The 24,084-nt window shown below is 38.4% G+C and overlaps 2 protein-coding genes across 4 annotated transcripts; one reads left to right on the top strand and one right to left on the bottom strand.

Moving 5' to 3' along the window:
* The first annotated feature begins 1,389 nt into the window (after positions 1-1,389).
* LOC132987483 (ubinuclein-2-like) lies at positions 1,390-8,881 on the top strand. 3 transcript variants are annotated; one of them, XM_061054598.1, is made up of 14 exons: positions 1,399-1,825; positions 2,338-2,442; positions 2,698-2,796; positions 3,217-3,351; positions 3,816-3,907; positions 4,020-4,602; positions 4,720-4,790; positions 5,164-5,293; positions 5,394-5,515; positions 6,231-6,353; positions 6,473-6,616; positions 6,738-6,788; positions 6,899-7,482; positions 8,448-8,881. In XM_061054598.1, exons 1-13 carry the CDS (start codon positions 1,604-1,606, stop codon positions 7,464-7,466), a joined length of 2,445 nt encoding a protein of 814 aa, XP_060910581.1. In that variant the 5' UTR covers positions 1,399-1,603; the 3' UTR covers positions 7,467-7,482; positions 8,448-8,881. The 3 variants fall into 3 exon arrangements, with proteins under 3 accessions (XP_060910590.1, XP_060910581.1, XP_060910572.1); XM_061054589.1 differs by having other exon boundaries at positions 1,400-1,825; positions 5,391-5,515; XM_061054607.1 differs by lacking the exons at positions 5,164-5,293; positions 5,394-5,515 and having other exon boundaries at positions 1,390-1,825.
* A 663-nt stretch (positions 8,882-9,544) lies between these two features.
* LOC132987496 (hemicentin-2-like) lies at positions 9,545-15,063 on the bottom strand. Its single transcript, XM_061054619.1, has 7 exons — positions 14,791-15,063; positions 12,947-13,157; positions 12,395-12,476; positions 11,503-11,641; positions 11,091-11,420; positions 9,985-10,212; positions 9,545-9,721 (listed from the first exon to the last, which is right to left on the bottom strand). Exons 1-7 carry the CDS (start codon positions 14,843-14,845, stop codon positions 9,651-9,653), a joined length of 1,116 nt encoding a protein of 371 aa, XP_060910602.1. The 5' UTR covers positions 14,846-15,063; the 3' UTR covers positions 9,545-9,650.
* Positions 15,064-24,084: the final 9,021 nt, after the last annotated feature.

Genomic DNA, 24,084 nt, shown 5'->3' with positions numbered 1-24,084 from the left:
GTTCTCATGGATCTCCAGCGCCCCCTTGTGATCAATAAGGCCCAGGACAGGTATTTTGCTTATTTGCAGAAATGTAGATCCAGTAAACAATTCTGAATTATGGAACAGAGTATTAAAAAAATAGACATTGTCGGGGACACAATCAGTGAGCCTAAAGGGAGACAACTGATCAAGTGAAAAGTTGTGTACTTTATAGTTGCACACCATATAGAGGTATATACTTTTTAAATTTTTGTATTCTTATCTCTTTGGTTTGGTATTTTCTATTTGGTAAGTATAACCATTTTTAAAGCATAACAATTAAAGATCTATTGAATGATACAAAAAAAAGATTATATTAACCAAGTTAATGGTTATCTGTTTGTTTAGCCATGATCCTGCTCACACTACCAAAGATAATATAAGGCAGATATCCCAACTAACAGTGCCATTTGATGGTGTTTCATTAAACTAATTAATTACCGTTTGGTGGTTTCTTTTGAAAAACAAGATAAAATAGAAGTTAAATAAAATATAGTCACAAGAGGCCTAGGTACCTTTGCATTTAACCTATGGAGACTCTTTGAGTTTGCACAACTGCTAATCATCAGACCAATAGTAACTAGGCTAATACATTCTGTGTTATACACTGTATATTTAGCAGAGCTTCAGACGCATCACCACCCTGAAGAAGAGTGGTTCAATAGTTTCTCTAGCATTTCAGATAGGCAGTCGGACAGCCTTAGCATTTTTACACACTGCCGGTGCAATGCCAAAATATATTTTTAAAAAGTGCATAAAAATTACTAAGCGTTTAAGGTTAAAGCACAAGGATAAAATGTAGGACCCAAAACCAAAATAAGGTTGACGTCTTGTTTAATGAGTAACTTCCTAATAAAGATTTTCTCCCCAAAAGAGTTAGCGTTAGAGGCAGCTAGCCTAGCTGTCGCTCTCAGTTTGTCAAGCGAAATAACGCTAAACAAGTGGTCAGGTTAGCAATGCCCACAAAATATATCGGGCTCTATTTTAGAGGTAACAGCATTCTTACTAGCATTATGTAAAACTCTTGTGTTAAATAAAAATATTTCCTAAATTTAAATCCGCACATATGTGGTAAAAGGTTAACTCACCTTTTTAAAACTAGTCTAATCCAGCGCTGGGCTCTGTTGCCAGGCAACCAGCGCACACCAGGAAGTTGCTGCAAGGACCAATGAAAAAGGGATTTTGGTTCGCTTTACGTTCTTGTTAATATTTAGTGAGAAAAGTTTAGTTACCACTGATCATCAGACCGGTGGGTTCTTGTGCTTAGGCTATTAGTTGGGCCTTAGCTAGTTGACTGCTCGCTGTCATTTTAAAGCAAAACTAAATTAGGCAGCATTTTTTTTTTACTTGGATTTTATTTTGATTGTAGCCCTAGGGGCTATGCCTAATTAACGTTCGTTTAAAACGGATGATATTTTGTTAAGTGAAAATCTTAAAGATAAGGATTATGGGGATTGGCTGCAGGCTAGGATCGTTGGCAGACATGCCTACTAGAGCGCACCTGCATTTATTTCTTCTTAATTAAATCCTTCTTCGACGTGTGCAGATCAAACCAGACTTTCTGCCTGCGTTGACAGTTACCATGGCTCAATCTCGAAGGATTCAGTTGACGACGTTGCCCTGTAATGTGGATTTACCTTCATCGCCTGTAAAGCAGGCCCCGCCATTAAAGTCCCCCTCAGGTGTTCAGCATGAGAAAGAAAACCGCTCAGACACCGATACAGTCCGACTGGTGCTCAAATTATTTGAACCTGATGAGCGGAGTTTTCCCGAGTTCAGCTTCAGCCAGCTCGTTGAAAATAAGGTGAGATTTAAACCTAAACATAGTTCACCTTTTGTTTGAATAGCCCACACATCAATCTTAATCCGGTTGTATTGTAAATATCTTCAAAAACAAACAAACAATTTTTTTTAAAAACCACACACTTCTTTGGCCTGCTTGTAATAAAATGCTCAAAACTGTACAGTCATTGTTTCTCGCCACCTTTACAGCTGTAAAAATGTTACACACTTTCTCCTAGGCATCCCTATAATACCACAGTACAATAATGTTTGATTTTTTTATATGCTATTTAGCTAGCCTATATTTTAGGCCGAACTTCAAATATAACTAGATGACTAAGGTTATTTTTATTTAAGGGTTGAGCCTTTTTTTTTTTTTACTTAGACACACAGTTAATCATCAGGTTTAGATTGTACTCCTCCACCTCCATTAAGCCCATTCTGTAAGTTGAGGGTAGACAGTTGAAGTAAATGTTTGACTATTGGTCAAAGAGGTGTGTTTGTTTTTGTTACACTAATGTCTCTTTTATTTAGATCAACCGCACAAAAGATGAAGTCCCTCTGAGCAGATTTGAAGAGGCAGGTAAGAGGGAAATCGATGAGGTGGCTGCTATTGCAAGGAAGCTGGAGGAAAAATATGTGAGTGTTTAACTTTCTGTTTTCCAAAACTGAATTACCCTTAAAGTGTTTGCCATTATCCATTTGGTTAAAAGGCGAGAGATTCTTACATAGACATTGAATTGAAAACCGTCCCCCACCATTTGGACATTTTTAATTAATCTTTGATTTGAACCGACCTTTTTTTGGTGACCACATTCTTTCAATTCAAATGGTCATGCTGGAAAAAAGTCATACATTTTGAACAATACATCATTCTTTTCAAAATCTCTGCAGGGCAACGAACCTAAGCAAAAGAAGGACCGCATTCAGGACTTGATTGATATTGGATATGGTTATGATGACGAGGATTCTTTCATTGACAACTCTGAGGCTGTGAGTCAGTTTAATCACACATTTAGATTTCCACAAAATTGTTTACACTTCATGTTTTTTTTATATTGGTCTGATTGAAGATATGTTGCACCATCTTTGATAATCTAACCAGGCCTTTAATTCTACTCCTTTAATTAGAAATGTTTTGTTTCACTCGCCACTGACCAGATATCGTCTATGTTTGAGCGAGCAGGGACTCTTTGCTATTGTGATCAACTAGTCTCAAAAATCAGAACGTTATTCTGAACAGAGGGGGTCGGACAAAGGTCCCTCTGTTCGGGAAGGGGGTTGGTTTTTTTGTGGATTTGTTCCTCATTTTGTATATTGTTTAACCAATCTATTTCAACCTGGTTTTTTTTCAAGCTGATATTATCTTTTTTTAAAACAGGTAATCAAACGTATTTTGTCCCATTTCTGCAGTATGATGAGTTTGTGCCAGCATCCATCACAACTAAATTTGGAGGTTTTTATATAAATTCTGGCATGCTGCAGTTCCGCCAAGCTTCTGACACTGAAGACCTCACCATGGGTGAGGTCACATCTGACACCTCAAAAGTAAGAGCACCAGGTGTTGCTATGGATGTTTTTAACAATCTCAGGAAACAGATATGAGATTAAGAGGAGTCTGTAGGGACTTGGGTTGGGAACCGGAGGGTCGCCGGTTCAAGTCCCAGTTGAAGTTGGTCTGGTAGCTGGAGAGGTGCCAGATCACTTCCTGAGCACTGCCAAGGTGCCCTTGAGCAAGGCACCAAACCCCCCTCCCCACTATCAGCTCAGAAGCGCCCACTGTGGGCAGCTCCGTCACTGTGACATCTCTCCATTAGTGCATGTCCATAGGATCCTATTTCTGCATGTTTGTGTATTTCAGCCTATGTGTGTGTTGCATGACTTAGAGTGTAAAAACTGAAATTTCCCCTTGCGGGGATCAATAAAAGTAAATCTTAATCTTATTTTTTGAGCATTTTAGACTTTTAAATTGTACATGAAAAGACTTAACACATTCAAATATACATTTTTAGAAACGTAAACTAAACGTTGATAAAGACAAACCAAAGAAGAAGGCGTGCAGAGAAGATGAAGAAATTCAAAACGATGTGGATCTGATGACAAGGTTAGTCTGACATGAAGCAATTTCATCTCATGTTTAGAGCCAGTTTGACACTGATGTGAAGAAATGTGATTAGCAAAGTAATTCTGACAAGTGTGATGTGTTAACCTTGTAGCACTTTGTCTGAAACTGGACCGCAAGATGAGATGAAGAAGAAAAAGAAGAAAAAGGCAGCTGGCACTTTAAGCGTCACCAGCATGTTGAAAAAGTTTCAAAGGGAGAAGGAGAAGGAACGTCAGAAGATGGGGAATGTAAATCAGAGGGCAGTCTTCATCATGGGAGCACCCACAATCCCTCCCTGTCCGGCAGATGCAGGGGGAGGTGGAGGTTCTGGACTGACTGACCCCCTTCTCAGTTTAATTGGATCAACCAATGACCACACTCTGATCCAGGCAGCAAACACAGTGGATTTTGACATTGATTTGGACTCTTTATTAGAAGTCAGCGATGACTCTTCATCAGTGAAAGCGTTTACTCAACCTGCAACGGAGACGCAACTTTACCAACCAAAAGTTGACAACCCCACTCAGTCTGATGCTGCTCAAAGTGAAGGCCAATCTCATACAAAGACGAACTCTCAGCCTCATTCAGAACAAATCCTGCTCCCGTCACAGACCAGTTCCATCTCAGCTCAGTGTGTCCAGATGCCAGAGGGACTCCCTGTAGGACTGGAAGACAGCATTCAAAAACTGATGGTGGTGAGGTTGCTTTTCTAAAGAGTGTGTGGTTGTGTGCAAGCTACTTTAAGATGTCCTTTGGTGAGAAGTGGAAGAGAGCAAGATGAGTGCAATGATAACATGTACAGTCTTTTTCAGGTTGCCAAGAGCTCTGAGGGGGAGTCAAAACTCAAGTTCTTCACTCCAGGAATCAACTCAGTCCTGCTCGAGTGAGTTATCCAACAACACAGAAAAAGCAAATATTCAAGATTTGTTGAATTTCAATACTTATTGTCTCAAGCCAGTAAGGCACAGGAAGACCTCTGTACACCCATTTATACTTCACATGGCTGGTCTAGAATGTTGCATATTGCTTTAAAACAAGCATTTTTGGTCAGTTACTTATAAAAGGTATTGTGTGGAATTTTTCAGTTAACACTTTTCAATTTTACGTGACTGAATTGTGTGAATACTTGAGGCACAACAAACTTGAGTTTAAAGCTGGCTTTTAATTGTAGAGCTCTGTTACTGGTTTTTGTGGTACACTGGGATTTTAACCACAGCATGAAGATGTAGTTAAGCTCCCTTGCTGTCTTGTTCCAGTATTGAGCTGCAGTGTCGGGAACATGGTGGCCAGCTCCGCTCTAAAGTGTACACACTCCTGTCATCCTTCCTGCCCTGCAGCAGAGACACACTTCTCAAACGTGTGAAGAAACTGTTACTCACACACGCAGTGAGTGGGTTTTATGGTTCGAGTTCTAACGGGCAGTATTTGTTGTTCAAGTTATACATTTCAAAGTGACTAACTTCTTGTTACTCACTCTAACAAGAAGGAACCACCTGATGTGCAGGACCCTGTGCACAAACTAAAGGAGGCGATCGGCAAAGCTATGCCCGAGCAGATTGCATGTTTCTTTGAAAACTGCCAAGCATATGAACAAGTCAAGGCTTCAAAGTGAGTTAATCATTTTTTTTTTCCCCAAGGTTTTAAGTGGTGTTGTTAAAGTAGTGTGGTATCGTATTACTTAACGGCTGAATAAGTGAGATTTACCTAAAGAACAATGTGTAGACTCAAAGTAAAACAATCCCTCTTAAGTCATCCCTCATGAAGCAGTAGAAGTGTAGTGATGTCTGCAGAGACCTCGCCCTTGGTCTATATTGTTGTTGTTTTGCTAAATGAAGATAACAGCATTGTGAGGACAGGACTCTAAATAATATCCTTTTTGAATCTTGTGTTACACCTGCAACTGACAAATCCTGCTGACTCAGTCGCTTTTTCCCAAAATAATTTGATTTAAATATCAAGTTTATTCTTTGTTCTGTTTGAGTTTAAGCAAGACATCTCTAAATGTCATATTCTGACTGTCCATTCCAAATCCAAACATGTGGGTAAAATGAACCAGTAGAGGATCACAGTTGCATCGAACATGGACTATGTTACTCCATCTGTTTGTTCCTCTGGTGGAGTCGGTTCATAAAGGAACATTCACTCAAATAATCAAATCTTCTACTGTAACTTTTTGTTGACACAACATCTGTCATCAGAAACTGTTATTTTTTTGCCTTTTTTCATTGAAGGCACAAACTGTCCTTGTCTTTTTCGAGGAGGGTTCTGGTTCACTGCATGTATATTTTCCTCTTTCTCATCATGAGCTGCTTATTCATGTCAGGGCAGCAGAAGAGGAGAAAGATGGCAAACAGAAGGTGAATGTTGGACCAGAGGACAATGTGGAGGAGAAAAGTGGGAAAAGAGGAGGTCCAAAGAAGTTGTTCAAATGGAGTGAAGAGATCAGGTGAGCTTTTATAAGTAGCACCTGACTATACAAATTGGTATCCCAATTCAAAGAGGAAATAAATGTACCTGTTTCAAAAAGAAAATTGTGTGAAAATAATTACATTTTCTCTCATACAGGGAGTGCTTCTATCATGTGCTAAGGGTGAAAATGGAGGGATACAAAAAGGAAAACAAAGGGAGCCAGGAGATGGAGGAGTACCTTAAGACCATGTTAGACAGTGAGGTGAAACCACTTTGGCCAAAAGGATGGATGCAATCCAGGTATCTTGCAAATAGTGCAAAAAAATACCCTCAGTTATGAGGGGAAAATATGTATCTACACTGTATTTACTTTTTAGAAGTACTGTTTTACCTGATGAGACATCTCCACATGTGTCTCTAGGGTGCTGATAAAGGAGAGCAGGAAGATTTTAGGCCTCTCTATGTCATTACCGTGCGTAAAGCTCTACCTTTACTTTTTACTTCTGTTAATAAGAATTAATTTCCTAATGCTTCAACAGATTTAATTAAATGTCTTACTACAATTTCACTCCATGTGCACAGAGTAAAGAGGGCGAAGCCTCAGAAGAAGCAGCAGCAGTCTATCTGTAAACCTCCCTCTACATCTGATAGCTGCAGCATTCTCCGAGGAACACTCCCCCAAGAACCAGACATTGTCTTCATAGTGAACCCCAATATCTCCACTTCTACATCACTGGGTGGTGTGAAGAAGGGAGTTTCTGCCTTGAAAAATTTGGAGGCTAAAACAGAAGAAGTGGTGGCAGTGGATGCCGGCTCCTCTACACCTACGGAGTCAGAAGGAACCCCGGTCATCCCCACATCTACTCCGACTCCATCACTACTGGATCTCCTGGCTGATCAGGCATTGGCTCGGGAGCAGCCTCTCTCTGTGTCCCAGGAGCTCCTGGCAGCAGCTGTTGCAAAATACAAGAATTCAGGTGGGCACTGGAACTTTCAGTTTGACACCAAGACGCCTCCTCTTCCTCCTCCGCCTCCCCACCCCAGCCCCGTTGTTATGCCCCAGAAGCTGCAGATGGGAGACCTCAGCCGGCACGTGGATGCTGGTGAGGTTCTGATCATCTCTGATGATTCCGACAATAATGAACCCTAATCCAAGCGTATACCCAGTAAGTTGATGTATCTTTTTCTAAACACACAGAACTGTTTTGAAGCTAGACATTTCTCCATCAAATCAAAAAGAAATGTAGTGAACCAGTGTGGTGTCATAGGAGTTGTCCTAATTATTTAACTTCCATTGCCAGCAAGAATTTATCAAAAGTGCCTCATTGACAGCAATTATTACATTTTATTTTAAAAAATGTTTCTTTTTATTTGTTTTTCTTGTGTTTAGTAATGTTCTCAAAATTTGGGATTCTAATCTAATAATACAGCCATAGGAAAGTCAGCCTAGGGGGGAATGACATGCAGGAAAGGAGCCACAGACTTGAACCCGGGCCACCAGCTTTGAGGACCATAGCCTCCGTACATAGGGTACTAACTGCTAAGCCATCTGCGCTCCAATCAATCTTAATAGATAGTGACTTTTAGGTACAACCATGGATAAGGCAAAAACCTAGATTTTCTATAATGTAACAAAAGGCATCTTATTTTAAGTCATACCCATTAAAAGATGTGCATATTTCAAACGCCACAATCTCAGTGCAAAAAAAAGACAATTTAAGTTGTATTTCTTAGCTTCCAGGACACATGAACACACTACATCTGCTCATGTAGACCTTGGTATACAGTTTAAAGTGAGTCAGTCTGTGGATTTTTAATTCTTCTAATACTACAATTTCCAGAGTTGGACAACGTTTTGTAATACATTCTATGCCTAATGTCAAACAACAAAATAACCAGGTTTTTGTTTTTTACGTGAGACAAAGCTACAACAAGAGAATGTTTTCTATGAAAAATATAGATATCTCTAAAATGTATCAAGTGATACAAGATAAGTTTAAAAAATAAAAAAAAACAGTTTAAAAAGGTAGCAACACATGTGTAAGATGATCAGTGCTGTACCATGATAGGTGTAAGATGATCAGTCATGACATTGGTTAGAAATCTTGTTGGCATTTTTTTTCCTTTCCAGATGGAGATCTGTTTCTTTAACATCGACTGTGCAGCTGATGGGATTCTAACACACTGGGATGATAACAATGTTGACAGTTAATCTATTTACTTTGAATATCCAGTAATAGTTCATGAGATAATATGAATCTTAATGTTTTGTCTTTAACCACAAGCAGTGGTCTCCGCTGAATTTGTTGTCATATGTTTTTTGTCATTGTTATTGTTTTTGGATGAATTGGTCATCTGAGATGGAAGAAACACCAGTTGTGTTGACCCATGAAAAGAGAAATGGCCCTGTAACTTTTGAGCATAGGAATACACTAACAGCCCACCAAACCTTAACCCAGTTCAGAAACTCAACATCTTATATAATGTACTTGTCAAAATGGCTGTTTTCAAATGGCACGGTTTGAAGTGTTTATGATTTACTTAATTAATAAATAATAAAGAGCTTACATGTTGTGTAGCCATTGTTTTGAGCTCAACTGTCTTTACATGATGCTCTACATCCAACGTTGTTGTTTTCTTTTAAAGGTTATGCACAACCAAAGGGTATTAAAAAAGATTTGATCTACCTTTATTCTCTGAAACTAAGGCATAATTGTTTCAGAAATGTTTTACTACATTTCATTTGGACTTTATTTGATATTTGTGCAAGCAGTTCAAGTTTAAAGCAAGAAAGTACTGCTTTGAGAGATGATATAGTTCAGCATTTGAATTTACAGCAGACATCACCTAACCTTTAGTGAAAGAGGACCTGGTTCTGAAGTAAACTCGCGGAACTTTTCTTCAAACTAAAAAATGTAAACGCATCTACAGTACAGCGGAGAGAGACTAAGATTGTTTTGCAGAGGGTTCAACAGTCCAAACATCCTCTTAAAAGAAACAGGAAAGAGAGAAGAACGCTATTCTTACAGAAATATAACCGATTGTTGATCATTAATATTTACAAAACAATTATTTTAAAGTTGTACAGCAGCTTTTGTGAAAAATAAATGGACAGTTCAGTCAAATAACATGAGATGTTCCTGCAGGCAGAAGCTCAAGATCTACAAATGGATATGTATCTGCTTTTAGTGTTTTGTGTTAAAAAATCAAGGACTATACACACCAAAAGAAAAATAAAGATTCATTTGATCAAGAGAAGAGAAACAATTTTCACTGCAGGAACCTTAAATCAATACAGCATAAGAAGATGCATCACATCGGTTTCTTTTAGGTGTTACTGCCAGATAATTGTCTGAAGAAGCAGGATGGCCAATAGGAAAAGTCTGTTACAGCTGTTAGCAGTTCCTGGAAAGAGGAAAAGACAAATCAAACCCAAACAGATTAGCATTCTAATCAGTTTATTTCTGTACTCATTTAGTCTTTTGAACATCCATGACCTTATCAAAAAATAACAAAACAAGATGTCTTATCAATTCAGAAATGAGAACTTAATTAAAAGTCTAAACATTAGTAACTCTTTTTCAATATGAAAACATTTGTGTGTCTAAATCTAATCTGAGTCTCTCACTGAATTATATTTGTTCATTAAAATATTGTTAATAACTTACCACTGTCAGGTATGACCTCCACCTCTACTGTAAAGTTTTTCTGTCCTAGTCCTTTTGCAGAGACTGTGTAATGCCCATCATGCTGTCTGCTTGAGTGATTGGGCAAGGCAAACACCTGCCCGTCTCTGAACCAGGTGACTGATGGCTTAGGGTTTCCCTTCACCTCGCAGCTGAGGCTCTCTCCTTGTCTCACCTGAAGTTTTGTCGGACAAATAATCTGTGGCCCATCTGAGACAAAGGGAAAGACAGAGTGGAGAAGAGAGTTAGAAAATAAAAAATATTATTTACAGAAAATCCGTGGGAAGGATTTGGATAATGAAAAGATAAAAGATCTGGAAATTAAGTATTTAGGGTGCATGTTTGATATCAAATTTGGTAATTTCATTACATTTTCTCAAAATTAATATTTAGAACTATTCAAAGACCTTGTTTAGAAACTGCACATTTTTCTCCATATCCCATTTAAGGGGCTGCATGCTTCAAAGGATGCATTTGAAGACTGATTACATCACAGTGGCGTGTCAAAGGCTGTCCAATTTGAAATGCTCCTTCAAATGCGTCATCCTTTATCTGGCCAACGAAGGATCCACCTGGTGTGGCCAAACTCATCCCAAGAGCTAACACACTTTCAAGCAGTCAAGTAATGTACTTTTAAATGTATGTAACTGGTTCTGGTCATCACAATTGAATAGCTAGCTAATGTTCTAAACCAATAGCTAGCTAATGCTCAAGTGCGGCTGTCAAGGTTCCTAGTCGATATAGGCGATAATTAGAAATGGGGGGATAAGGGTGGGTGATGCAAAACTTCAATAGACTAGGCTCTTGTCATTTCAGTTTGGACTGAGCAGTCTATGCAAGCTGTGAAGGCTGGATCCTTTGAAGGATGCTAAATTAAAACACAGCTCAATTCTTAAGACTGTTACAGGTATGGCCAATAAGATTTTAAATGGCCACCAAGCTATGAACATCAGCTTCATGCAGCTCTACAAAGCATAATGAATTTTCTGAATCAATGGGAGGAGGATACAGAATCCCTGCTTTCTGAAAATTACAAAATGTTGATTCATACAAGTCTTTGAAATCCAAATGTTTTCAATTTCACTCACAGAGGACCGTGGCAGTGAGCTTTTGTGACCTCACCACTGGAGGATGCCGAGGTCCTGCAGGTCCCAGTTCTAGCGTGGCCTTACACCAGTAAAGGACTCCATCATCATCTTTAGTAGGAGTGATGTTCAATGTGAAGATCTCAGTCACTGGTGTTGTATTTGTGTTGATGGACTGTAATGGAGCCAGTTCTGTCGCTCCTTTGTAGAAGGTCACAGTAAGGTGTTCAACGGGAGCGACATCCTGTACTATACACTGCAGAGTGTATTGATGACCCTCGAGCATCGGCCCGGTGTGGTTAACAAAGCTGATGGACACGTTATCAGGAGGTTCTGTAGAGACAGATCATTGAATTTCACACTTTCTAAAGTTTGGTGTATTTTTTAACATTTAAGAAGGAAAAAAAACACTTACTAAAGACTATCAGAGGGAGCTTTAATTCGCACTGTCCTGTCTGGTCAGATGCAACCCAACACGTAGGCTTGATGCCCCATTCGGTCATCCTGTCCACACTCCAGACTAGAAAATGATGATGAGTTGATTCAGGAGCTTTCTAGAAGGGAAAACATTTTAGATAACAACGCTCTGAGGACTTTGATTACAGGTGTCTACAAAAGAGAATGTGCTAAAAGTCTCTAAATACAGACGCTTTGAATGACTCCCTGTGTCTCAGATGCATAATGCATGATGTCATAATTAGACACACCAGACTTTCAGATAACTCCAACATAGCAAGTCTGCTGAATTATTAGATACCACACCCTCACTGATATTTGAAAACCTCAGATGAGAGCTGAGTTGTCTGAAAGCCTACTGTGTGTAGGGTTCTTTATGCATCAGTGAAGACCTCAAGGAACCTCGACATAACATCTGGATATGATGACCGGGGATAAGAATGCATTTCAAGCTCATAGTAAGCCTTGGATTCAAGAGGAATACCGTGGACATGAAATGATTATTGTACGTCATGGTGAACTCAAGATAACATCTCAAATTCATGCAGATGATGTAATGCTGTTTGCTTCAAAAGGCCATGACCAGGCAGTACACACTGGGAGAGGTAGAGACATGCTTCAGATTCAAGTCAGCACCATTGTCATGATGATGAAGGCCATGGTAATCTGCTGGAGAGATGTAGATTGCTCTTGATAGATTGATAGTTTGTTGCTGCTGTTAAGGAAGGAGCTAAAGTGTTTTGTGATCTTGTTTAGAAATTAGAGGGTATGGATGGAGTGTCAAGATAATGGGGTGTTAAGTTCCTCTTTAACCTATAGGGTATGCAAGCCATACTTGCTGATTCCCCTACCATTGGGACTTTCCAACCCAGAAACAGAAAACCCATCCTTGCACCCAGCAGGGAGCAGTTGGCTGTGACTGGATCCCCAAACCTGTAACAGGAGAGTTTACTCAATAGAAGTATTCAGTAATTCAGTGGAAAAAAAAAAAAAAGCAGAAAAAGTGGAAAACAAGTCAGGGGTAAGACAAATAAAAAAATATGATTCTAGTACAAAACTTATTTCAAGTTTTCTTAACTCTTTTGGTTAATTGGGCAAAGTTAAATTCAAATCTTTTGCAGGTGCTGAAAAAAAGTCAAACCATGATATCAACATCAGCCTTTTAACAAAAGGAGTATCTTCAAAACACTCTGCCCAGTGCTACACAATGGACAAGAGCACTTTATGTCATAACTTTGGTTCATACAATACACCTCAACAGATTCCTGAGTGAATCGTCTGCACTCCTGAGGAGTCTGTTTCTCAATTACTATACAGCAGGAAGACATAAGATAAATATGTGTCATTTGGTAAAAAATATAACATTAAGTCATTGAAATAATCACCAGCTATTCCTGACATACCTGACCACCAAGGTTGAGGGTGAAATTGTCAAAGAGCACCAGTCTTTTTCTGTCAAGTCTGCATTGTTTCTGGAGAGGGAAGGGAAGGGTGGAGTGACACTAAGAGAAGGAGACAGTAGAGATGGGAGCACGGTTGAAAGGGGAGAGGGAGGTGAAATTTGTGATGGAAGAGGTGGAGCAGATGTGGAAATGGAAACCGGGGATGAAGTAGCTGAGGTCACAGGGGTGGTCAGAGAGTGGGAGAAAAAAAAGACACAATTAGCCATATACTTTAAGTGTGTAAGTAATGTGTAAAAAAAAAAAACAACAAAAAACATAAAGCTCTCTCTCCAAATCATTGATGATTAGAAGAGTTTCACTGTAATGCATCAAACAGATATTTCCTATGAGTAAAGTTAAGATCACCCCAAAAGGGGAACTACACTCACGTTATAGCAGCTCACAAAAGTAGGAAATAAAATAAAATACACAAGTGATACAATTTGGATAAAAAAAACAGGGAGTCAAAAACAGAAGAAAGAGTGTCTGCAGTCTTTACTGTTAATACAGAAATCACATAATGTGTGTCTCTATTTGTATGAACTCATGAGTCATCTCTGTTTTTACATAATGCAGGCAAAGGTCAATTGAATTTTGCCATCTCGTAAAATAATAGTCATTTAAGCTGATCTATAGAGAACCATTGTTTTGTAGCCCACTGAATACACCCAGTGTGTTCCTCTGAGGAAGGAAAGGACACCCTGCCCAAGTCAAAGAACTCGCTCTTCTTTTCTATGACCATTGTTCCACTGAGTCCTGGGGTTGTTCTCCTGCCTATCAGATGATCTCACCCACAGTAGCCCACCGCTGTGTCAGGGTGGGTGTGTCGACAGAATGGTCTAAGTTAGGTTTCTCATATGCCACTGAGAAAAATAAGTTAATAAGATAATCATTTAGTTGCAGTAGACTGTGCCCTCTGTATATCAAAATGAATGTGGTATGATTGAATGCCATATTTCCATGATTCACTTATATTCAGGGATGCAAGAACAACTTAATTTGTGTGCATTTAAAATATTAAGTAAAGGTCTGAAAAAATTAGTAGTACAATTAACCAAAAAATGCTAAATTTCAAAAATTAAAGTTGTAATTGAGCAGAATGGACCAATATAGAGATGCCTATGTGTTATGATCTTTTATTAATTATACTGATGTTGTAATTTATACTTTTTAAGATTTTTCTTATGGGGAATTTCAGCAATTGATCTTATTCTATGGGATTTTACATTCATACAGTTTATACCATTCATTTTTATATTTCCTAGTTTGGTATGAAACAAATCTATTCATAGACGTAGTTGTCAGTGAAATGGAGGAAGAAAATACCCACATTCATTCTGGAAAGTAGTGGATCTGTAATGTCTAAAGCAACAGAAATAAAAAAAATAAAAAAAACTTTTACATTTTAAATTGTGCTGCTTTAGAGAATGTACTAAGTCACTTTGCACCACTAAAAAACTCACTCTGTACATGTACTTCTGACAAAACTTCTTTATGTTTTCCTATTGTTTACCTGATCCCTAATTTGTGAGTCGAGCCTCTTCAAAGGGTATCTTAAATTAAATTGTTTTCCTTATTTTCTCTTGATTGTTCCGACATCCACACAAAAAAACACAAACTCTGTACAATCTAAGCTTTTTCATCATTTGGAGATTTTGAGTTTTATCCTTTTAGTTCACAAGCCAAAAAGTTATCTTTTCTAAATTACTATAACTCATTAATCTGCCCTACCCTGATTGTTTCCACTTTCATCTCATTGTATCTGCTGTATACCATAGCACTCATCCAGCTGTCGTTTCACTCACCTGTGCTGAATAGGTAGAGCAGCAGAGGTGTGATTGGCCACCTAGATGCACTCATCCTTCATCAGTTTCCTTTGCTCCGCTGATATGATGTCTCTGTCAAACACAAGGTCCAGTCAGCTCTGTGATGCTGGCAGTGAAGCGTCCTGATTCTTCTGAGAAAACACAATGTACTTCAGGTTTTTATGGAACTGTGGGTGTTTACAGTATGTTTGTGCTGCTTTTGTGTGTGTCTAAAGCTAATGATCAGGCCATTCCTTTGCTTTGGCCTCTGAATTCCACCCTGGGCGTTCTCTGCTGGTATATCAAGAGAGGAAGGAAGGGAGGGTCAAGAATATAACAGTGTAGAGCTGCAGCACAGACTGCAAGAACTAGTGTGTATGGCAGTGTGTGTGTCTAAGCAACTACATGTACACACAGATGGACTGTTGAAGAGCTAAGGAGAGAACAAAACAGTAGCAGAAAGAGAACGTGTTATCTCAAAGGACTTCATCACCCCAGAGGTTAGGGCGAAAGGTCAGTAGTCAATGAGTCCTGTGATCCTTGTTTTTTTCTAATATAGTGACCATCTACAGTTTTCAACTTTTAAAATTAAAAACAAATTATTTATAAGCGCTGCCACTAAAATGTATAGGCCTAGCTAAAAAAGGAATTTCGCTCAAAACAATATGAACTATTAGCAGCTGTTGGGTGCTTTTTTTCCTCTGGCATCGCATCTAAAGATACATACCTCATTTGTTAAGTGTGTTGGGTGTGCATGCAGCTTAATAGTACCTGTAGGTATTTGGGATTATTAAATGATATGTTAAAACTTGTCATTTTAGCAAGGTTAGCCCAATGGTTTTCTCAGTAAAGGCACAAGATAAAACGTTATCCACACATGGGGTAATACGTTCTCAAGTTATTGTTCATTAAAATCCTGCTCTATAAATAAATGAAGCAGGTTTGTACAAATTTAGGCTAATTAAAAATGTAAATTTTTACAATAAATATAGCCTATACATTTATATTGTTGTAGGCCTACATGCTTGTGTAGCACATTACATATTTGTTAATTTGAATAATTAAGTCATAGTCATTGTAATTTCTTATTGAATTTATTTATATAAATGCAGAAAATATGCATACAGTATATGCATGGACTGATAGTCCACAGAGATAAAGGAGAGAGAATATCTGACTTATTTTAATCAGGAGGCAAAAAACTCGACTTTGTATACCTATTTCACTTCATTGCTACTCTGTGTGTAAAAAAACTCACTTTTGTCATCCCATTTGTCAAACTACTTAATGGGGGGACACCAGTGGTGTGTTAAACGCTTTTTGTGCTGCCCTCAGGTGGCCAAAATGTGTTAGTTTCATTTCGTAAGAAATGAACTGACTTTACTTTTTTTTGATAGGGCAATTCATTCTCTCTCTCTCTCTCTCTCTCTCTCTCTCTCTCTCTCTCTCTCTCTCTCTCTCTCTCTCTCTCTCTCTCTCTCTCTCTCTCTCTCTCTCTCTCTCATCGAGTCATTATCATTATATTTGTCTAGGCTAGGCCTACTTAAATATCACCCAACCCGTTTAAGTGACTTACATTATTTGAACTTGTATGGTCTATGTTTTTTGTTTTCTCTCACCCACTCATATGTGCAAATCGCGCACTGATCGTTGCGGGCAAACATCCGCTGAAAACGAAAGTAGCAACGTCGACATTTTCAGATCCAAGTTACTGCTGAGACGGTAAGTCTTTCTTTAAATATTAAACATTTAAAAGATTTGCTGTGGCGCCGACTGCTGCAGCGCTCCCTCCACACCTCGTTCATGAGATTATTAAAGTTCGCCTACAGTTAAAGAGAGAGTTGTAATAATGACGTAACAGTATCCTGTCTTCTTTCTGTTGATTATCTAAATTAATGGAAGTTGTCAGTTTACTTCATGTAGCCTAAGTCATTCTTCATTATCATATTTGAGTTCATCATAGCAGGATCAATCAATCAATCAATCAATTTTATTTGTATAGCGTCAACTCATAACAAGTGTTATCTCGAGACACTTTACAAGAAGCAGGTAAAATACCTTACTCTTTGTCTGTTAACATTACAAAAGAGCAGGTAAAAAGACCTTACTCATTGTTATGTTACAAAAAGCAGGTAAAAGACCTTACTTATTGCTAGGATGATAGCCCGATGATGAAAATGATATAAATTTAGAGCACATTAGGCTATCCTGATCAGGCGCATCATGCCCATAAAACTGCTGGGGCTGGAGCACCACCAGATTTAAAAAAAGTCTGACAGGGTTTTTCTCGTCGTACTTATAAACTATCATTTGTAAAATATGAATTCATGATATATAATAATTCATGTCGGACGAGTTCTTCTACTTAAGCCGGAGGGGACTGGAGGTTGAGAAAGAATGTGAACTAGATTTGTATGACTGGCAGCAGAGGGGAGTGACAATGATCGTGCTGATTGTCTGTGCCAGGAGATGATGGTTGTTATAGAAAAATGCAAACCAGTCCGTTAAGTATTGCCTTTTTTAGGAAAAGTGCATCGATTACTACTATTGTCACTAAGGTATCAGTGTCAATTAAGCACAGTGGCGATTCTAAAGTATGGTGGGGCCCTCTCTTCTGAAGATGGTATAGACGAGACGATAGTCGAGTAAATTAGACGGATCATTTTCTTTGTTGAATTTCATTGAACTTTGGTTTTCCAACAATATCACAGAAGAAAGCAATTTTTCCACAAAGGCAGATTTGACTGGTGTGAGTTATTTTGTAATCTCCTATTTACCTAAGAAACTTTAATATCAACTCACTAGTCTCAGTCTTTTACATGTAAGATGCACATTACTCAATAACCATAGTAACATCATCACCCCACCACCACTGCAGACAAGGACAACCAATCACTCTCCAACACTGAGGCTAATGTCCGCCAGTTGTTTATGCGAAAGACCCTATAGGTCAATGGTCCTGACAGAATTCCCGGGCCATATCCTGACAGTCTCTGCCCTTCAGCTGGCAGGTGTATTCACCAAAATCTCAGAACCTGTCTCTCTCCCTCAGGACTTTCCCCTTCTGTTTCAAACCCATACAATCCACCCATCCCTAAACAACAGAAGGTGAGCATTCTTAATGAACGGCTCCCCATGGCCCTCAACCCCATAGACCCCAAGTGTTTAAGACCAAGGAGGTTGTTGTGGATTACAGTTGTATAAATATCTGGGAGTGAACATTCACAAGGACAAGACAGGGCTAATCATGCCGTGGTTGTCAAAAGCCCAGAAAAGACTGTACTGCCTCAGATGCATGAATAAATGTGGACTGGGGCACTAAATCCTCAGGGACTTCTACCGGGGCACCAAAGAGAGCCTCCTGAGGCACATGGCCCTGTACATGACTGGGTTTGAGGTGAGCTTGTAGGAGCTGCATCAGCCTTGTTCTCCCTGCTGCCCTCAGGTTGGAGGTACAGGACTCATAAAGCACACACCAGCAGACTGAGGAGCAGCTTCTTCCCTCCAGACATAAGACTTTATGAATAAATAAAACACTCAATGCACAATTGCAATACAGCCCTGTATTAAACTTGAGTAAACTTGAAAAAAGTATTTCACACATTTGTATCCACATTCAGGGTGACAATAAACATCCTGAATCTTGGGATAACCTGCTGTTGAAACAAAAAGAACTTCCCATTTTAGAATCTTTAAAGTACATCCATCCATTGATTGACCTCCATCCATAATTAAAAAGTTTAAAACTAATCTCCCCTCTTTTAACAGGTCAGTGAGCAGACATGCTGGTCACAGAGCTGCTCTTGGCCACTCTGGACGACCTAGGCAAAGATGACTTCAAAACATTTCAGTGGTACCTCTCCTTGAAGATCTCAGAAAAAGAACCCATTCCAAAGTCCTATGTGGAGGAGGCATCACGGACAGCCACTGTGAGCATAATGATACAGCACCACAAGGAGGAGCCTGCTGTGAGGCTCACAATGGAGATCCTGAAGAAGATGAACCAAAACGAAGCAGCAGGAAAGCTAAAGCGCTTGTATTCAGGTGATGTCGATGTTTATAATTTAAAGCAACCAAAATCCGTTACTTAACAGTTTTGTTATGTTTTTAAAATTTCATTTTGATTTAATTTCTAAAGCTGTATTTTTTATTTTATAGAGGGGAAAACAGCTACACCCTCCACCTCCTCCTCTGATGCTGCACCACCTCCTGTGGCTCCTGGTACTGCTCCTCAGTCAATTTCAGCAACAAATGGAAGTACAATCATCGCTCCAATACTCCACGGCTGTACAGCAGGAACATGGACTATAAATTACAAATAAATAAAACCATGTCAAATTTTGATATTTTGAGGGTAAATTGCATTTTGCAAAGATTTGGCTGACATTAATTGTAATTATTACCCTACAATTAAATGTTTTAACTGAAAAACCCTTTTCCTTTATCATTATTAAGCTGCATTGAGGTCTAATAAATGATTTATAACAAACCTTAATGCTTTTGCAAGTACTAACAGTGGTGTCATGTCAAAAAGTGTCCCAGTGAGTCCTGGCAATGTGAAAGAGAACAAGCAATAACTCTATTATGACTCTACCACTGAAGCAGTTGAAAAAAAAAAAAATGTATTTTTCATCGACTCCTATATATCCTTAAATAAAAAATGGATGAAGCTTGTGGGTCTGAAAAGTGAAGTGAAAGTGTCTTAACCCTGAATTATTTTTTAAAGCCAGCAGGGGGCGACTTAAGTTTAAAAATCGAGATTGTACCTTCATGTTTTAATTATGTCAAAAAGCATTTTCACAAGAGTGATGGTGTAATGGTGTTAAACATTTATTTAATGTTCAGTACAGCATGATATTAATTTGATTAAAATATGGGTCTATTTTAGAATGAAAAGAATGATAAAGCAGGGTATGATTTGGGTTGTGGTTAATTTCCTCTGGCAAGTTTCTACCATGGGGACCTTTCTCAGAGGAAAGTAAAGTGTATCCAACTTCTCATATAAATATTTACAACTCTGGCTAAAAAAACGAGACTCATGAGACTTAATAGCACACAAACATACTGATGATGTCAATTATGTGAAACGATTTGTAAATGTGTATTTAGACACATTTGTAAATGTGGCTGTCACATTTGCAGATCAGATCAGTGTACACATTTGTGGATCTATTCACGCATATGCAGAGCTATTTATCTTCACAACCAGTTTTGCAGCCATAATATCTCCATAAACAGCCTGCTGAAACTTGATATTATTAACAAAGAAAGATGCTGTCATGTGAACATGTCATTTTTGGGGGGGGAATTTCTCGTTGTGGTAAGTGTACATGTTTTGTCTCACTTTCACGTGTGTTTTTAAAAGTGAAACTGAAAAAAAAGCTCAACTCATAACAAGCGAGATGTTGACATGTCATTGAGATGTTTTTTCTGTGGTGATTTTCACGATTGTGTTGTTTATTATAATTGTAGCCTCTTGTATTTTGTTGCGGTACACAAGTTAGTTATTTTTTTTTATTTTTTTTAAATTTATTTCGAATCACACATTCACAGACATTTGCACATATTGTTCATTTGTGGTTAGACAATAGAGTGATTCCCCATTTTTGTAAATTTATACAGAACAAAATAAATCAAATAGAAAAAATAATAATAATAATAAATAAATAATAAAGATAGAACCGAACAAATCAAATAAAAAGACAAATTGTAAAACATGGGGTGATTTTCCACAACAAATACAAAAACGAAGCATACAGGGTTTTATAACTAAAGTAAAACCAGATTAAACAAAAGAAGGGAGTTCAGGGGAGATATAGAACACCCATTTAATCCAGAGGTCCTGAAATTTATTTTTCTGAAGCTTCAGAGAAAAAGTGATCCGTTCCGTTATATATATTTCATAAACTACATCATACCATTCTTTCACTGATGGAGTAACTGGCTGGAGCCATTTCTTTGTTATTGCCTTTCTGGCAGCAATGCTCAAGATTCCAAATAAGTATTTAGTTTTGTGGTTTGTGGATGAATGCCAGTTACCAACGAAGAGTTGGTCCCATTTAAGGGTAACATCTGTTAATTCTCTGTGGATCTTGCACCAGAAGCTGTGTATTTTAGGGACAGGCCCAAAACAGGTGGTAGTGATTTGCTTCCTGTGATCCACAGTTCCTCCAGCAGCTAGAAGAGCCTATATAATGAGATTTCTGAACAAGTGTAATAAAAATGTTAAAAGATTGATTTCCCTGCTAATATGCCAATTATTTCTTACACAAAATCTTACAAGGCTGCAAAGGAACTATTTTAAACGGATATGCACATGTTTCTACATGCAACAACATATTGACTTTTTGTTGTTGTTGTTGCTTTTCCTTCCCTTCAGGAAGAGATAAAGTGATAAACTGTACAACCACAAATAAAGGCAATGGCAGAAAAAGGACAGAAACCTAATAGGCTACATATTGCATACATACATTTTAAAATGTTATATTAAAGTTTATGCGCTTCACCCTTAACGTTTTGTTTTGTGCCATAATTATTTTATTTAACAAGAATACGTTTAAGGAATAAGGTTAAAACAATGTAACCTTTCAATGCATTTGCGTTGCATTTTCAGCTAAAGTTGCCCAACATTAATGAAATGTATTTTGAATTGCTTATTTTTGCTTATTTTCACCCTCTTGTGATCAGAAATGCAGGTTCCTCCTCTGATCTTAGATACTCTAGATGAGCTCGGTGCTGATGAGTTCAAGGGGTTTCATTGGAACCTCACTGAGCCGCTGCTCAGTGGATGTCAGGCCATTCTTAAGGGCTATCTGGAGAATGCAGACCGGCAGGACACCATCAGTAGGGTGATTGAGAGTTACAGTGAGGAATCTGCCTTGGACCTGACTGTTGAAATCTTGAGACGGATGAACCACAACACTGCTAGGCAAGGCAAGGCAAGTTTATTTATATAGCACATTTCAACAGCAAGGCAATTCAAAGTGCTTCACACAAGACATCAAAAGCATCATGACAGAGGAAAGAAAATAAACATTAAAATAGAAAATTAAAAAAATCATTATTAAATTATTAAATCTGAAAATATGTTCAAATAAAAATAATTCAAATTAAATTAATTGAAATAAATAAAGTAAAAATATAAAAAGAGTTAAAAGTTACAGTGCAGAGTTAAAGTTTAAAATCTTATTAAAATTGTTTAATGAAAGGCAGCTGTAAACAGGTGTGTCTTTAACCTCGATTTAAAAGAGCTGAGAGTTTCAGCACACCTGCAGTTTTCTGGGAGTTTGTTCCAGATATAGGGAGCATAGAAACTGAACGCTGCTTCTCCGTGTTTGGTTCTGACTCTGGGGACAGAGAGCAGACCTGTCCCAGACGACCTGAGCGGTCTGGATGGTTCGTAATTGATCAGGAGGTCACTAATGTATTTTGGCCCTAAACCATTAAGCGCTTTATAAACCAGCAGCAGGATTTTAAAGTCTATTCTCTGACAGACTGGGAGCCAGTGTAAAGACCTCAGAACTGGACTGATGTGATCCATTTTCTTGGTTTTGGTGAGGACTCTAGCAGCAGCATTCTGGATCAGCTGCAGTTGTCTGACTGATTTTTTAGGCAGACCTGTAAAGACACTGTTACAGTAATCAAGACGACTGAAGATAAAAGCATGGACAAGTTTTTCCAGGTCCTGCTGGGACATAAGTCCTCTAATTCTTGATATGTTCTTCAGGTGATAGTAGGCTGATTTTGTAATTGTCTTAATGTGGCTTTTAAAATTGAGGTCTGAGTCCATCACTACGCCCAGATTTCTTGCCTGGTCTGTGGTTTTGAGTCTTACTGACTGAAGCTGATTGCTGACTCATAGTCGCTCCTCCTTTGCTCCAAAAACAACAACCTCAGTTTTGTCTTTGTTTAGCTGGAGAAAAGTTTTGCACATACACTCATTGATTTGCTCTATGCATTTACCCAGTGCTTTTATGGGACCATGGTTGCCTGGCGACATTGTAATATATATTTGTGTGTTGTCTGCGTAGTTATGATAACTTATTTTATTGTTTTTTATAATCTGAGCTAGTGGGAGCATGTAGACGTTAAACAGAAGAGGCCCCAGGATGGAACCTTGGGGAACTCCACAAGTAATTTTTGTTTGCTCAGATTTGAAGTTACCTATAGACACGAAGAAGTCCCTGTCCTTTAAGTAGGATTCAAACCAGTTTAGTGCTGTGCCAGAAACTCCCACCAAGTTTTCCAGTCACTCGAGTAATATATTGTGGTCAACTGTGTCGAACGCAGCACTGAGATCAAGTAAAACTAAGACTGAGGTTCTGCCACTGTCTGTGTTTAAACAGATGTCATTAAACACTTTAACAAGAGCTGTCTCTGTGCTGTGATTTTGTCTAAAACCTGACTGGAAGACATCGATACAGTCGCTCAATGTAAAGAAGTTATTTAACTGTTGAAAAACAGCTTTTTCGATTATTTTACTTAAAAAAGGAAGATTTGATATCGGCCTGTAATTGTTCATTATTGACTTGTCTAGATTGTTCTTTTTTAATAGAACATTTCTGGTTGTGTGTTTTTTGACTTAAGTTTCGTTTCTGTACTTGCAGCGCTTTTGATGCTTATGCAGTTGTTTGCCTATTTGCAGCGCGTTTGTGTCTTTGCAGCGCGTTTGTGTCTTTGCAGTGCGTTTCAGCCTTTGCATTTGTTGTGGTAGTTTGCATTTGCATTTGAATAGTTTGAATGTGCAGCATTTCTATATATGCTGTGCAGCATTTTTCTAAATGTATGTCGTTTCATCAGTTAATGAGCGTTTGACCCCTACCAGCCACCGTAATAAAGACCTCCTGTATCTATCAAAAAAATACAGTCCTGAGGATTTGGAAATGTCCAGGACCGGCTGTCGATTAAATTAGGTTTAGAAAAAAGAAGATATCAGCAAAAGAATGCAAGCAAAGCAGAGAGCAAGAAGAAAAGCGTCTGCACTGTAAGAAAGCAGGAAGCAGCAGAGAAGTTGAAGAGAACACATGCAGGTGGGTGTACGTTTTTAGATACATTTTACAAATATAACATTGTTCCTCTCAGGATGATTTGTGGGTCAAAGATAATATTTTAATATGAATTCAGATTTTTTTTTTTTATTCATTAATGGGAAAAGGTTTGTTTCCTTTTTTCATTGTCAGGACAATCAGCAGCAGCACAAAACCCAGCTTCCTCCTCCTCCTCCCACCTTGCTGGAAGTCTTATTGTGGCACTCAACATCCAAGGCACCAGCGCTCATATAATAAATATGAACAT

The sequence above is a fragment of the Labrus mixtus genome, chromosome 2 (assembly GCF_963584025.1).
Source record: "Labrus mixtus chromosome 2, fLabMix1.1, whole genome shotgun sequence".
In the NCBI taxonomy this organism is placed as follows: Eukaryota; Metazoa; Chordata; class Actinopteri; order Labriformes; family Labridae; genus Labrus; species Labrus mixtus.
This window is presented reverse-complemented; position numbering and strand designations above follow the sequence as displayed.

What these genes read in the sequence shown, in the direction of transcription:
- LOC132987483 (XM_061054589.1), top strand. Translation starts at nt 1,604, where the DNA reads ATGGCTCAATCTCGAAGGATTCAGTTGACGACGTTGCCCTGTAATGTG. An exon ending in GCCAGCTCGTTGAAAATAAG is followed by an intron (nt 1,826 to 2,337) that starts GTGAGATTTAAA and finishes TCTTTTATTTAG; the next exon opens with ATCAACCGCACAAAAGATGA. An exon ending in AACTGTTACTCACACACGCA is followed by an intron (nt 5,294 to 5,390) that starts GTGAGTGGGTTT and finishes CACTCTAACAAG; the next exon opens with AAGGAACCACCTGATGTGCA.
- LOC132987496 (XM_061054619.1), bottom strand. Translation starts at nt 14,845, where the DNA reads ATGAGTGCATCTAGGTGGCCAATCACACCTCTGCTGCTCTACCTATTC. An exon ending in GCTCTACCTATTCAGCACAG is followed by an intron (nt 13,158 to 14,790) that starts GTGAGTGAAACG and finishes CTGTGACCTCAG; the next exon opens with CTACTTCATCCCCGGTTTCC. An exon ending in GCTCCCTCTGATAGTCTTTA is followed by an intron (nt 11,421 to 11,502) that starts GTAAGTGTTTTT and finishes CTGTCTCTACAG; the next exon opens with AACCTCCTGATAACGTGTCC.